General features: G+C 36.3%; 1 protein-coding gene across 2 annotated transcripts in view; it reads right to left on the bottom strand.

Moving 5' to 3' along the window:
- Positions 1-4,208: 4,208 nt before the first annotated feature.
- LOC102912113 (sulfotransferase 2A1-like) overlaps positions 4,209-15,423 on the bottom strand; it is a 35,985-nt gene continuing 24,770 nt past the window's right edge. The window contains exons 5-6 of one of the 2 annotated variants that reach the window (XM_006996931.4): positions 8,191-8,368; positions 4,209-4,344 (exon numbers count right to left, since the gene is read on the bottom strand). In XM_006996931.4, coding sequence (XP_006996993.1) covers positions 4,232-4,344; positions 8,191-8,368 — 291 coding nt within the window. In that variant the 3' untranslated portion in view covers positions 4,209-4,231. The remainder of the gene's footprint in view (positions 4,345-8,190; positions 8,369-15,423) is intronic. The other variant, XM_076571711.1, reaches the window with a different exon arrangement.

The following is a 15,423-nucleotide window of genomic DNA, read 5'->3' as shown; positions in this document are numbered from 1 at the left end:
TCAATATTAATTGTATCCCTGATCCAATACTCCAAGGGTGCTGATCTGGCTTTTTGTGGCCTGATTATTCTTTTCCACAACGCATTCACATTCTCAAAAGCCAAATATTCAATTATTTTCTGTCTGTCTTGTGGATTTTGTATCATTCTATTTACTGCTGAAGACAGCCTTTGTAACAAATCCATGAAGGTTTCTCTGCGGCCCTGTATAAATTTTGTAAATGATTCAATTTTCTTTCTTTCTTCCCAGTTCTGTCCCATGCATTCATGGCTGTCCCATAGCATAGAATTAAGGTTGGTTATCATATAAACATTCTCTTTGTATACTAGTGTATTTGCCTCCTCTACAAAGCTGATACTGAGGAATTTCCACACCTGCAGGCCTACATTGTTGCTGTATTGTTTAAGCTTCCTCTTTGAATAACATTCTCCATTGTAATTGTGCCCCATCTTCTATGACAGCTGCAACAAATTCTTTCAGGTCCAGGGGGAAAATTCTGTTACAAGTTGACCAAAAATTTAACATATGCTTTACAAATGGAGAATGCATACCATATGAGACTATGTATATCTCCTTAAATCTGATATTTCCACTGTAGTCCAATTAGCTTGTACAGGCCCTTGAACAGGTATTTCTATAAGGTTACCAGTAGATTAAGTTTGTTTGTTTGAAAACAGGCTGTATCTCTGTAACCATATAATTCAATTCTGAAATAATTTTACCTTTAAATTCTTCTGTCTGGCTCTAAATTTCTCTATAAGTCATTTAAACTGGTTTTTCTAAAGTCAATCGTAGATGAATTTCTAATCAGTCTTTTAAATAAGAAACACAGAGCCAAATACAGGAGCGAAAGCTGAAGAGATCAGAGAAATATGAATAGCCACCAGCTGACCTTAGATCACCATGCTGCTGTAGCCTCCAAAGTGAACCAGCTTTTTCCTGTCTAAAGTGCACCTTTATTATCTTGCTGTTCTTCCTTCTCATTGGCTTTTAGCACAGCCACCTCACATCCTCATCACTGCCTGTCTGTAAAGACCTCCAAGCCTCTATGTTTGGCATTGGGATTAAAGACGTGTCACCACACTTGGCTGTGTCGTTGAACACACAGAGACTCTGCCTGCCATGTGATCTGATTCGGGGCATGTGCTACCACTGCCTGACTTTTCTTTATGGCTGGCTATGTCCTCTGATCTCCAGGCAAACTTTATTTATTAACATACAAATAAAATATCACCACAGTCAATCCTTGGTTAGGTTCCCATTTAAATTCTCCTCTCTGGGTCTGAATTTATATGATTCATTTTAACAAGTTTTTCTAAAACTCTTATATTGGCACTTAAGTTGATCAAACATTTTAATACTATGATAAAGGTGATTAAACAAGTAATATTCAAAATTGATATTATGTACATCCCATGAACATTAATTATCCTCTCATTTTAATTGTTCCATGTTCAGACTGCCTAATGTATTATCAAACTGCAACCAAATTCCTTCCCTTGTAAAAATGTTTTCCATTTTTAATGTGGGAAAAATTTCTCTTTTAACTAATCCCACCCTTTAAGATATCTTTATTTACTTACCAAACCTGTCTTTTGCATAGAACAGTAGAAGTCTGAGGAAATTTCAAAGCAGTTACCAAGTGTTGTGGCAGTACAAGATGGAAATCCAGAGAGAGGCAGAGGTGTTGGGAGTCTGCTACCCTCAAATAGAGAGAACAATAAAGAGATTCTGGCCACATGCTTGGGCCTGAGTCATGCAACTGTTACTGGAGCCAGAGGCTCTGTAAGCTCAGAAGCAGTCTGGACGCTTGTAGCTCTGGCCACTTGCAGCTCCATCTGAGGGCACTGCCCAGGTCTGGTGGAGCTGGGACCATGCAAGGCCACAGGCAATTGGATTTTCTGTGAAATACTGCCCCACAGTTGTATGCCAAATGTAGATGACTGTCTAAATGGTCTTCTTAAATAAAAAACATGAAGTCAAATATAGGGGTGAGAGCCTTAGAGAGATCAGGGAAATAGAAAAGCCACTAGCCAACCTTACCTCATCAAATCTATAGCTTTCAAATGCGAGCTACTTCCTTTCTACCCACACCTTTATATGCCTTGCTTTTCTGCCCTCTCATTGCCTCATTAGCCAACCTGCTTCACTTTCTTGTCACTGTCTGTCTGTACAGAAGCCAAGGACTCTATAATCAGTACTTAGATTAAAGGCTTGTGTTACCACACTTGGCTCTGCTCTCTAGTTTGTGCTTGAAAACACAGAGATTCTGCCTGCTAAGTGATTAGATTAAGGGCATGTGCTGCCTGACTTTTTTTACTTAAAATGCTTGGCCTTTTAACCCTGATCTCCAGACAAGCTTTATCAAAGCACAAATAGCTATCACCACATTTCAGCACAAATAAAATATCACCATATTGTCTAACAAAATTAATCTCAAATTTGTATTAATATACAAAATTTGTATACAACATACAAAAATCCAATCTGGTGTAAGATATTTAAAACTGCTATATGATGTTTAAGATTAGTTTCAATAATCTGCCCATTTTTTCCTGTCATTTCTATGACATTTTTAGAGCCTCTCATTTGTATATAAAACACTCAATTTGACAATGTCCACTCTTTGCACTCTTGAACTTTTCGGCCACTCTCTCTCATCTTATTCTGTTTTAGTCTTGCTTTCTTGATCCCCACTTAGTGGCCTGACCTATTCTGATGGCCATGTTCTGTCTAGTACATTCTCTCTCTGCTCTGGACTCTTCTAGATGCCCCTAGCTATATTCTCCATCATACCTAAAATAAATAACTTCCCTGTAATCATAAAAAGGAAAGAAAATATAGCATCATTTTCTCCATTCTGAACATCCATATTTAAATATAAGTGTGTCTGTAGGACCCCCAGGCAGAGAGGTGCTGTGTGGTAGGAGAAAGTACTAACATGAGTGAATGTATGGCACTTGGCAGTAGAGGAGCAATACTGAGAAAATGAAAATGATGTGCATGTATGAACCAGTTTTATAATGAAACCCATTATTTTATACACTGTGGTGGTATTGTGTTCCCCAAAATATTGGGTACTCTAATAAATTTATCTGGGGTCAGAGAACAGACAGCCACTAGATACAAAGGCTAGAAATTGGTGGCACTCACACCTTTAATCCTAGCATTCCAGAGATAGAAATCCCTCTGGATCTCTGTGAGTTCAAGGCCACATTGGAAATAGCCAAGCATGGAGACACACGCCTTTAATCCCAGAAAGCCAGCCTTTAATCCCAGGGAGTGGTGGTAGAAAGCAGAAAGATATATAAGGCGTGAGGACCAGAAACTAGAAGCATTTGTCTGGTTAAGCATTTGGCTGGTTAAGCTTTCAGGCTTTGGAGCAACACAGTTCAGCTGAGATTCATTCTGGATGAGGACTCAGAGGCTTCCAGTCTGAGGAAACAGGACCAGCTGAGGAACTGGTGAGGTGAGATACCTATGGCTTGTTCTGTCTCTCTGACCTTCCAGTATTCACCCCAATAACCAGCCTCAGGTTTGATTTTATTAATAAGAACTTTTAAGATTCCTGCTACAATACACCCATTAAAAATGACCAAAGAGAAGGAAAAAAACTGAAATATAAATACACAATTGTTAACAGAAATGTAAGTTTTAAAGATCTTCTACCATAGAATAGTTAAATTAGTTTTGAATGTCTATAAATACAATTATTTATTTTTCACCCAAATGTCACAGACCAAAAATTTTCTACAAATTTCCGTAGAGTGTTTTACATTTCACATATTACAAAGGATGTTTTAAGCTGCAATTCTGTGAAGCACATTGGACTTATTTGGCTATGTATAGTAAACAAACATTTCATGACTCAAGACTACAATATTTACGACTGAAATTGATTCAGAGGTTAAGAGAACTGTACTACCCTTACAAAAAACCTGAATTTAGTTCCTAGGATGCAAAGAAAGGAGCTTACAGCACATATAATGTCAACTTCATGGGAACCAATGCATTCTTCTCATCCTTAAAGGTACTACGCACAGAAATGTACACACACACACACACACACACACACACACACACACACACACACACACATAAAACAACCACCACTACTATACTACTATGGCCATTAATACTACTGCTACTATTATTATTAATACATTTTAGGAAAAAACTACCCAATTCAATAAACAACAGTGTTCATGTAAGATTATGAAGTTTTAAGGATTTATTTCCATGGAAACAGCCCTGAAGGGAAACCAGCCATTTTCTCCTGGAATACTTTATCAAAGGCTTCAGCTTGGGCTACTGTAAAGTGATTCTTCCAGTCCCCAGTTGTGCCTAGAAAATGTGAAACAGACATATAGATCGGTAAATGTTGATTGTACATATGCTCTTACTCCTTTATTCACATGAGGTTACCATCTGCTTAAGTAGGACTACACAGTCAATAATGTAGAACTAACAGTTATTCTGTGGAGAACAATTCTTATGCTTTGAAAATATGCAAACAGACTTGTACCTCTAGTGAATAATGTCAACCATCTCCTATACTAATATATCCACTAAACAATCTAACAGCATAGACACTGGATCTACATTTTTTAATGTCCAGATTATTTCTCCTTCTCACTAGACATCCTTCAATCATTCTCAGCAAGATACAGCTTGCTGAGAGCAATCCAGGATGTCAGTTTTCAGTTAGTATGGAGTTTGGTGATGCATGAAGATGATTTCATCCACAGTCTTTACCACCATGTCTTGGTTCTCATAACCACATTCTAGAAAGTCTTTAGGTTTGGGCTTAGAGATCTCAGGTAGTGCATTTTTTCACATTGTATTGTGTGTTCCTTTACCATGATGTGCTGAAGTGTTCCACATAGTCCCTTCTTTTACTTTTGTATCATTACTTGTGTGACTTTAAACATCTCTTCCTATCTTCTCTCCATATAGAATTCTATAGCCCCCAACCTTTGTGTATTTTATTTCACAGCTGTGTTACTTTATGCATTTCCTTTTTGTAAACATGGTTGAAAGATGCATCTAATACATTTGAAAAGTAAAATATTTCTTAAATTTTATGTATCAAACATACAAAACATATTCATTATGAAATTATTAAAAAGATTATTGAATGAGTAAGGAAGATAGTGGCCTTGTTGCCATTTTGCTGATGAAGAAAAATTAGTCCTTGGGATCTTACCAGCATTATAGTGATGTATGCGGTTTTTAAGCCAAAAAGCCTAACAATAGTAGTCATGTGTTTTCCTGACCAAAATACAATATTTGTGTGTCACATATGTTAACTTTAAATGCCCAGTGTTATACATTATAAGAAATATAATTATTGATACACCACATTCAAATAATATATCATTACTTGTGATGACTGTAAGAGTGTCATCTATTAATAATGGAATCTATCAATGCCCATTTCTACTTTTCAGCTTCATTATTGGAACTCATTATTGCAACAAGTTGTGTTACTGTATCCAATAGCAATCTTGATTCTCTTAAGCCAGACTAGATGCTGAGCTTCTAGAATCTGAGCAAACTCAGTATTTCTGCCTACTGGAATGAATCAGGCTTAATGAGAGAATCATGTTTCTGGAGTTGAACAAATGAAGTATAACCCTAATGCATAGTGGATCGACACTTCTTGGAAAGGAACTTCCTCGTGGTTTTAGAGGCTGTAGGTCTCATAAAATGTTGTTGTCCATACCCTCTATGCTTTTTGGTCTGTAGATAACTGGCTTCTCCGTGGGTCTTCTTCTCTCTGTGTCTCAGATTAATACCTTTTTTTTGTACACCAGAGAAAATGATTACTGGCTCAAGTACACTGTCTAGTAAATATCTACTGTGAATTAATGAGGGTGAAAACCTTTGAAGTTTGTCAGAAGACATTTCCTCCAATATATCTTCATTGCGACAATGTCTTTATTTTGTCAACTAAACAGGACATCTCTCTTATGTGTATTTTCTGCAGTATCTAAATATTGAATCATAATGCCCAAAATTGTTTGTGGAAAATTTTTCATTGGAGCTTTAAACTAAATTAATTCCATCTAGCCAGATAATTGAGTCTCCCAGGTAAATAGTAGCTCTTCATATTATCTCTCTAGAGGCAAGGAAATGTATCTTTGTGGTGTCCTGAGAAAAGTAACTAAAGGACAACAAAAACAAGTTGAGAGAATTCCTGTAGTCAAAGCAAGTATAACATTGAACACAACTTTTCATGCTTTACAATTTCAGGATTAGGTATGTAAAGGTAAGTAATGAAATAAATTTTAGAATTAATCTTTGATCTACTCATACCTTCCGTATTATAAAGGGAATCAGTCTAATGTAGGAATTGAGAAGATCAAAATCTTCCTTGCTCATCTTATTCTTTCCCAAATGTTTCCTAACATATGCATCTCAGCAACTTCTATAATGAAGTTATGAATCAGGGTGAACTGTGTGATGAAGTTTGTCTCCCCTTCATTGTTCTGGTTTCCTGTGGGATTCATGGCTTATACTATGTGTTAGTACAAGGAAAAAAATTTCTCAGCATAAAAGTTATCTTCAAACACAAAAAAATGGGTGTCATGTATAATCACTATGATAATTAAATCACAGGTGACTTATAGGGCCATAGCCATTGTTCTGACATAACTGATATATTTCCTCCTAAGGAATATAATGCATGAAAATATACCATGTTTTAGAAGAGACTAAACTAAAATCCCAATGCAGATTCATTCTGGAAGAAGATAACTAGAAAACAGTTAATTATAGTTTTCCTATGAAATTATGACCCTAATTCTATTGAATCTGCTCCATTGTGTCTCAGGTAAAAATATTGTTACTTTCAATAGCTCTTCTCTAGTAAGCAATCCACTTTATTTCTTTTGGTACTTCATTGGAGCCATTTATGTACACATACTCTTTTATCTCTACCCAATTTTGATTCATTACAGGAAATCCAAGAATGGGCAATTTCTTTTCTAATTGAGTTTCTCAGTTGTAGTACAGAGAACTCTATGTCCACAGAACCTGGAGCACAGGAGTTTGAGGTTATGGGTCAATGGCAGTCGACCTCCCATAGGCCTCAGTCCTTAGTGTATAGATGACCATTTTCTTGAGTTGACATTTTTTGTGCCCAAATCTGAGTATAATTTGCTCCTGTGAGGACACCAGGAGTACTGAATTAAATGCAATCCACTAATGACTTTAACTTACTTATCTCTATGTATATTCCTGATGTCTTACAGTCTTATCACCTGATCCTCACACTGTATGTTGGAGAGGGAATGAAGTTTAAGGCTGAAGCATGTAAAAAATGGAAGAGGAAAATTAAAACCCATAACTCTCCACTTCTGCATTTATACCCAGGTTTTTTAGTCATCCCCAAATACCTCACATCTAACTCATTCCTTCATCAACCTTGAGTCTCACCTCACCAATTATTCACTAATTCGGTGTGGTGTAGTCTGGCAGTTACTTCTCAACTGCACAGATATGAAACCACACTCACAATTTGCTCCTAGTGTAAAGTGGTGGCACAGACATAGAGAAGATGGATATTCCTATTCCAAGAGAGACAATTCAGAACAAAGCCAGTAACTACAATTGTGAAGCAATCAGAATTTTGCTTGGCAAATGCCATCATATGTTAACACTAGAGGACAATTTTCTTAATCCTTGTAAGGTCTGCCCTTTGCCTGTGTGGATCAGCAGTTTTGAGCAGTTGGACATCTTTTCCAGCAGTGAAGGGAAGTGTGTTTTGTGCTTATCATGCAATATATATGTATATATGTGTGTGTGTGTGTGTGTGTGTGTGCGTGTGTGTGTGTGTGTGTACCTTTAGTTCTTTACATTAAATATTTTCTTTTAAGTTTATTGCTATGCTACTTGGAGCCTAACCAAGCATCACAAAAACATGTCTACTTTCTCATTTACCATTGGGGATATTGGACATAATACTCTAAAATCCCAAGCTCATCTCCCCCCGCAAAAAAAATAAATAAATATTTTCAGTTTCTGAAGTCCATGCCATTACCATGGAGAGATGCCCCTGGAAGGTCTGTGAAAAACTATGAGTAATGAGCAGTGACTGCTGGCATATTCCCATTTTTTTAGAGTCTCATATGAACAACAAGCCCACCACAGATTCTAACATATTTTGGAACTAAAGAGTTTATTCACCTTTTCTCAGGAGGACCAAACCATTAGTAACCACATGTTCTGGGACAAAACTAAAATTAGACATTTTGTTTTCTTTCATGGCTTGGAAAGAGCTGTACTTGAGGACCAGATCTAGTTCATCTGGCTCCAATTTCTTTCCTAGGAAGTCACAGATCTTCTCAATGGTTCCCCTTGTATTCTTAAAGAAGAAACAAAACAAAAATGAGGTTAATAATTAGAGAGATTAAAAAGAACAGATGCAGAGAAGGTAACTACAGATGGAAGATGGAAAAAATGTACCACAATATGAGAAAGTATTCAATGGGGTTTAGCAAACAATCACACCTTGTATGGAGGGCAATAGTCACACACAACATTTGTATATTTAGTGGGTTGGAATGTGACTGATCTCTGGCCCCTAAAATACAGAGGCTGGGATTTCTTTTATGGGGGAGTTTATATTGGATGGGTCTCATATAACTTAGACTGTCCTCAAATTTATATTGTACTGAATGAGGACCTTAAACTTCTGTTCATTTTGTCTTCATCTGTGTATTGCTATATTCACAGGTGTATGCCTAACGACCTACTAATTGCAATGGGATATTTTGTCTGGAGACAGAGTGTGCTATGTCCTATAGAGGGGGGAGTCCTATGTGGTGTGATGTAAAGTGCTCTGGAGACCAGATGACCTCACACAGAAATAGGCATTTCCTCTTAAGAGCTAGCATTAAAGGTGTGCACCACCATACCCAACCTGCCCTGTGATGTTTAAAGATACTTATAGAAATACTTCTAGAAGGCAGTCAAGGTGAATGAAGGCCATATGCACAAATAATTGAATGGAGGTTCATGTTTATGCCAAAGGATACCTTTTCCTATGGGTAAATGAGAATAAGACAGTTTTAAAATACTTTCATAAAAATGTTCTCAAAAATTTTTAGTAAGAGTTACAGCCAAACTTTAATTTTGTTTTTAATTATGCTTTCATGCTGTTATTTAGATGGGCATCCAATCCACAATCTGTTTACCTCAGACCCACATAGACTGGGATTATAACTATGCACTGCCACAGCTGGCTTACTTCTAGGGTTGGTCATAAGAATGCAAAATTTTGGAATAAGGAAGACTTTGCTTAGAATTCAAGCCCTACATATGGGCTCATGACGGTTCTTTTAGCTCTAAACTTGTATTACATATTTTATCACAGATTCAGTTAACTTTTAATTGAAAGTAAACAACCATGCCAATAACTGAAAAGAATGTGTTGAATGGTTGGAAGGGAGAATTATGGGAAACTGAATACGCATACGGCAGAGGTGAGTAATGAAGCTACCTGGGGAAAATTGAATTTATAATGAAAATTAAAATATTTTTCAAAAGGCAAGGAATCTGATGGATGTCTTTGCTTCTTACATGGAACTTTTCTATCCCTGGAAAATAAAATTAAGAGAGCAAATTATTTTTGGAATGATTCAATTTTTCTGTTTTAGGTTATCCTTAATATATTTCATTAAAAAGTATTTTTCTGACTCCTGCCAGGGAAGTAGGTAGGCTGACCAAATATTTTCACCTTTTCTACTCTTCTTCCAGATCCAATCCCCAAGTCTGATCCAAACTTCTGCAGCAAAATATCCGTGTCATCCCCCACCCCCATCTAGAGTGGATCCCAAAGAGCTTCTCCTCCTTTCCTGCTCTTCCAACTCATAGCATTATCCCCACACACTACTTCAACTGGCCCTCCATGGGAACTCACAGATTGTTCTGGCCAGGGAAAAATAAATTAACTATATATTTTTGGCTTAATCTCCATTCCTTTGAGTCCCATCCACAAGTATTATCCACAGCTCTGCATCAAAACACCTACATCAGCTACCTTCATCTCTAGTGAATCTCAGAGACACCCTTAAACACCTATACCATACATCATTGCTTTGTCCAACACCTCAACTCCATCAAGCATTTCCCATAAACCCTCATGCAAAGGTGGGCTTGAAAGCAGTAGGCTCAATGCAGAGCTTTACCTCTCCATTTTTTCTTTGAAGTCTAGTCTCGTAGTTTCATCCTTATCTCTGTGCAGAACACCTGCTATAGTCTCTCCCCAAAATTTCCCAATATAATGTGTATAACATAGGTCTTATACTCCAAAGTTACCTCCACCTACTCATTGCTTTTCCCTCACCCCCAAATCAAGAAAACACTCCATAAGTACCCACAGGTCACTCTCACCAGGAAAGCAAGTAGGCCATCTATAGATCCTTACCTCTACCTCTGTTATCCCAAGTCCAATTAATCAGTTTTATTCACAGCTTTATATGAAAATTTTTCTGGGGCCTGTCCTTGCTCAGTGCCCCCATTTCCAGGTGATTGTCAATGCAGTTCCTGTGGAAAACTCTGCTTTCTTACATCCTGGTGTCCTTCCTATTACAACTCATAGGCCACCCCCTTTTCTAAGTGCCATGTAATGTTCCTGTACACTATAAATTATGCCTAGATTGGTTTAATAAAAAAGTTGACTGACCAATAAACAAACAAGATATGGTTAGGCAGTAAAACCAAACTTTGGAGGAGGAAATGAAGGGCAGAGTGAGAGTGAGCCACTGAAGAAGCAAGATGTTATAGGCTGGTGAAGCCACAAGACATGCAGCACAACATAGATTAATAGATATGGGTTATTCAAATGTAATATCTAGTTAGTATCAAGCTTGACTTTTTTTCGCTGAGCATTTGGTAATTAATAGACGTCTCTGTGCAGTAATTTGAGAACTGGTACATGGGAGAGAAATGTCCAGTTACATATGGCACACACTGTGAGTCCCACAGTGTGAGAGGTCTTAAAAAGGCTTCTAGACACACAAAAACAGAGCCAAGACCAGCATTATCATCCATGCTTCTCATGTGGGCCACTATATAGAGACACAATTCTTGGCTGTGACATGTGGGCTTGAGCTGCAGCATGGCTAGTTATCACAATCTCACACAGGATGAGGTACAGAGAGGCAACTCCCAGCCACATGGTAGGTGGCAAATTAAGATTTTTTGCTCATAAAGACAGAAAGGCTTAGAGATACACAGTAAGGACAAATTTAGACATAAAGGCCTCTAAGTGGATCCCAGTATGTTTGAAAAATGTGTGTAGGCTTGTGAGAAGAAGAGAAAGACTAGAAATAGTCATAGATTTAAAATTAATAAAGTAAAATCCCTAAAAATGTATAGGAATAATAAAAATTATGCTAAGCCATATACAGATCAAAATATACAGAGAGTCTAGATTCTATATTATGTTGTGTGCTGTGTTTAGGTTTTTGACTGTTAATGAGTGGATGATAACATCTGAGAGACACTTGATTATGAAAGCTATTAAATTAAACCAATCTGTACATCGTACAGTTTATATTTTTAATAAAGGTATGTGTGATCCAACATCCAAAACAGATTTAAGATTGCTAGTTGTGATGATCCAGAGTCACAACATATTCAAGCCAAACCTTAACAATGATCCTGATTTTCTCAGAATTCCTGAAAGTTTACCAGCACCCACCAAATAGCAGGAAGTAGTCTAGAAATCTAGACCTACAGTCCCAAACTATTGGTTATAAATGTTTGTTTTCATTTAAGAAGGGTTGGTTACAAATTGAAATTGGTCATAATCTTTTTCTAAAAGAAGAAAAGAGATATGATATAGAAATGTTAGAAAAAAATGTTACATTATTATGATGGGAAAAAAGTAAATTATGGAATATTTAATCCTCGCAAACAATTGTTAAGCTCTAAATATTTTATACTGGAATGAATTTTACTTTATTTACACAAATTTAAAGTTATTTTTGTTGTATGTATACTACCACTACTGCTTAAGGCAACTTTTATGCAATTCAATAATAAATGTAGTGTATAATTAAGCAACACAGATCAGTAGTCATCTATAATAGTCAAATTTATTGTCTTGTTAGTTAGATGTTCTAGGTACACAAACATGTATTTTAAGTAGATAGGGAATCTTCAAAACATTCAAAGAACTACAAAATATGACATTTAAAATATTTTAATAATTAAAGCTTTTCATGAAAGTGAGATATGTCTGTCCTGGCAGCACCAATCAACTTCAGAATAGATGATGAACATCAAAGAAACTGTATGGAGTTTTTTTTCTGAATAAACGTAGCAATCTGGGCAATGAAATGACCTTTGCTTCAATTGCTGACAGCCACTGTAAAAACTAGATCAGGAGAATGCAACAAGTGGTGAGTGTCAAACTTTGCAAGACAAGGTAGGAAGTCTTTTAGTATTCTCTGTTCACAGTAAATTCTGTAGGCTATTCCAGACCTGTATGGGAAAGATGGATGCCCTATCATTGCAGAGGATCTTTGGGTGACTGTTGATATAGCCTGATGTCCCTGTCATTGAGTAATATTTCATCCTTCTGGGATTTGATGGAGTTGAAGAATAAATAGTTATAATTAAATATTCCTTAGTTATAATGAAAAGTAAATTAGATACAAAACTTTGGACTTAGATGTGACATAATTATTTTATCTACTTTTGCCAAATGCAAATGGATTGCGTATAAGAACTGCAATTCTTAATAACTTTTATATATAGCTTTACTATGTTAATGATAAAACCTTCCTATTAATGTAGACAAAAAAAGGAAATTGTTTTGGAATATTTCTATACCATGTGTAAATTATGTTCTGATTGGTTTAATAAAGAAGCATTTTGACCAATACCATAACTGGATGAGGTTAGGTAGAAAAACTAAACTACAGAGGGGAAGAAGAAGGGCACGGTGGAGAGACACATCTGAGATGCGCAAGGAGCAAGGTACTTGAGGACAGGTAAAGCCACAGGACCTGTGACAATACAAAGATGAATAATTACAAATTATTAACTTCAATACAAAAATTAATAATGATGGGTTGATTTAAATATAATTGTAAGAAATCAAATCAAAATTATTCAAAAAAGAATTTGGAGGATATTGTGTACTTATTAAGGTAAATATCCACCACAATGCCATTTCAATTCTTAACATTTATTCTCCAAATGCAACAGCACCCATATTTGTTTTTTTTTTTTTTCCATCACAGGCAATTTATTTTGTTCTATTCATTCACAGTTAATACAGAAAGTACTTGGAAACATTTCCATATAATGTTTGACACAGAAATCATCAAATAGAAGTATACAATGTTGACAGGAGGCAGTACATTTATAATTTATAACCCCAAATGTATTTATATACTAGAAATGGAAAGATCTACAAATGAAATTATGAAGGTTCACCAAAGTCATTTAATCTGTCAGTTTCTCATTCATTTTGATGTCTTAGTAATATTCTATTGTATGAATAAGCCACATTTTATTTCTCTCCAGTATTTGATAGCTATTTGAGTTGTTTAAACTTTTTTACTATTAGCAACACACTGCTGTAAACCTTCATGTACATGTTTCATAGGTGCACATTTTCAGTAGTTTGAGGATATATTCCTAAGGGTAGAATTGTTGAGTAACAGAGTAACAATGTTTTGCATTTTGACCAACCACAAAACTGTTTTGCCAAAGTGGCACACCATTTTACAATCTCACCAAATCCTTGTTTTTAAGGCTCTGATTTTTGTACAAAAGCATTCAATCATTCTGTCAGACCAAACCAGGAAAAGTAAGCTATAGTTCAGAGCTGTTCTATTCCATTTACTATGCAAAGCCATTCTTGGTGTTTGAAACTCTCAGCCCTTTTGAGTATTCTTGCAGTGTTCACCTTTTCCTCCACCACTTTTTTTTTCTTCTTTCTTTCTGGTTTATTTCTATCTATTACAAATGTTTAAAAAATCCTCCATCAACGCTGCTGTTAGCAGCAGAACCTTGAGAAATATACCTTTGGTTTGCCTCAGAAAAGGAACACATATTGCACTGTAAAGTTTATAAAATTGGCGCAAAACATTGTGATAATGTTACAATACCAGTTTTAAGAGTTCAGTGAGCCGGGCGGTGGTGGCGCACGCCTTTAATCCCAGCACTCGGGAGGCAGAGCCAGGTGGATCTCTGTGAGTTCGAGGCCAGCCTGGGCTACCAAGTGAGCTCCAGGAAAGGCGCAAAGCTACACAGAGAAACCCTGTCTCGAAAAAACAAAAAAACAAAAAAAACAAAAAAACAAAAACAAACAAACAAAAAAAAAAGAGTTCAGTGACTAATGGGGAGCCGATGGGATACATGCAGAACTGTGAAAGCGATCTCACTTAGCCAGCTGTACAAGTAGACTGTAAATCTACATTCAGATCATTTCTGAACTAAAACTATCAGCTCAGTTTATCTTTTGAGGTCAACCAGGAAACCCAAGAATATACCTTGATTTTTGCAAAAAACAAAATAGGGGGAGGGGTTTCTTCAGCATTTCAGTCCACGAGTAACAGTATCCTAACAGGCAAAGTGTTCTCTCGCTGTCAACATAGAATGAACTGCTGCTGGAGGTCAACTTGGGCTTTAATTTGCATTAGCACTTACATGCATAGTAGTCCAAGTTGTTGACCTCATGACTTTTAAAAGTAACTCTAAAAAAGTAAAATGGCCCTTCTTGGAAGACTAAAGAAAGACATCCAGCCACAGTTGTAACAAGTCTCATCAAAACAATATACCCTTTTATGAATTACGCCTCAATTAAAAAAAAAAAAGTAGCCCCAAATAAGAAGCAGCTCTGAAAAAGAAAATATAACTTAAGATATTTGAAAAAAACAAGGTGAATACAGGTTCAAAAATAATTAAGATACATTTTCTTAAGGCTACCTAGAATTAGGCTTTAAAGAATTCTACCATTTCAAGTTTACCACTAGTTACTAGATACCTATTTACAAACAAGATGTTCACTTTTATTGTTCCTTTATCAAGAGAAAAATCTACCTTCAGACTATGAGGGTGGTGATGGGTAGGGACTAGAAAACAAGATTCAAAAAATCCCATGCAAATATCACATTTTTCAAATGGAAGAACTCCAAACTGCACTAGAAGTTCCAATCACTAAGACACTTTCCATTGAAATGATTTAAGTACAACTACATGGCACCAAGGTTTAGGCCTAATATAGGCCTGACAACCAAGTCCTTGTTTTCTGTAAAAAAGGCCTCAAAAGTCCCACTCAATTCCACATAACAATACTTCAAAGATCAATTAGGTTTTCCTTTCCTTAATATTTTTGTTTTTGACTTCTAATCTTAAAGACTAGATTCAAACTTAGCTCATTTCCCAGAAGGCATTGCT

Source organism: Peromyscus maniculatus, chromosome 1, assembly GCF_049852395.1.
Source record: "Peromyscus maniculatus bairdii isolate BWxNUB_F1_BW_parent chromosome 1, HU_Pman_BW_mat_3.1, whole genome shotgun sequence".
Taxonomy (NCBI): Eukaryota; Metazoa; Chordata; class Mammalia; order Rodentia; family Cricetidae; genus Peromyscus; species Peromyscus maniculatus.
Note: the sequence above shows the minus strand (reverse complement) of the source record. Positions and strands in the feature narration are given on the sequence as shown.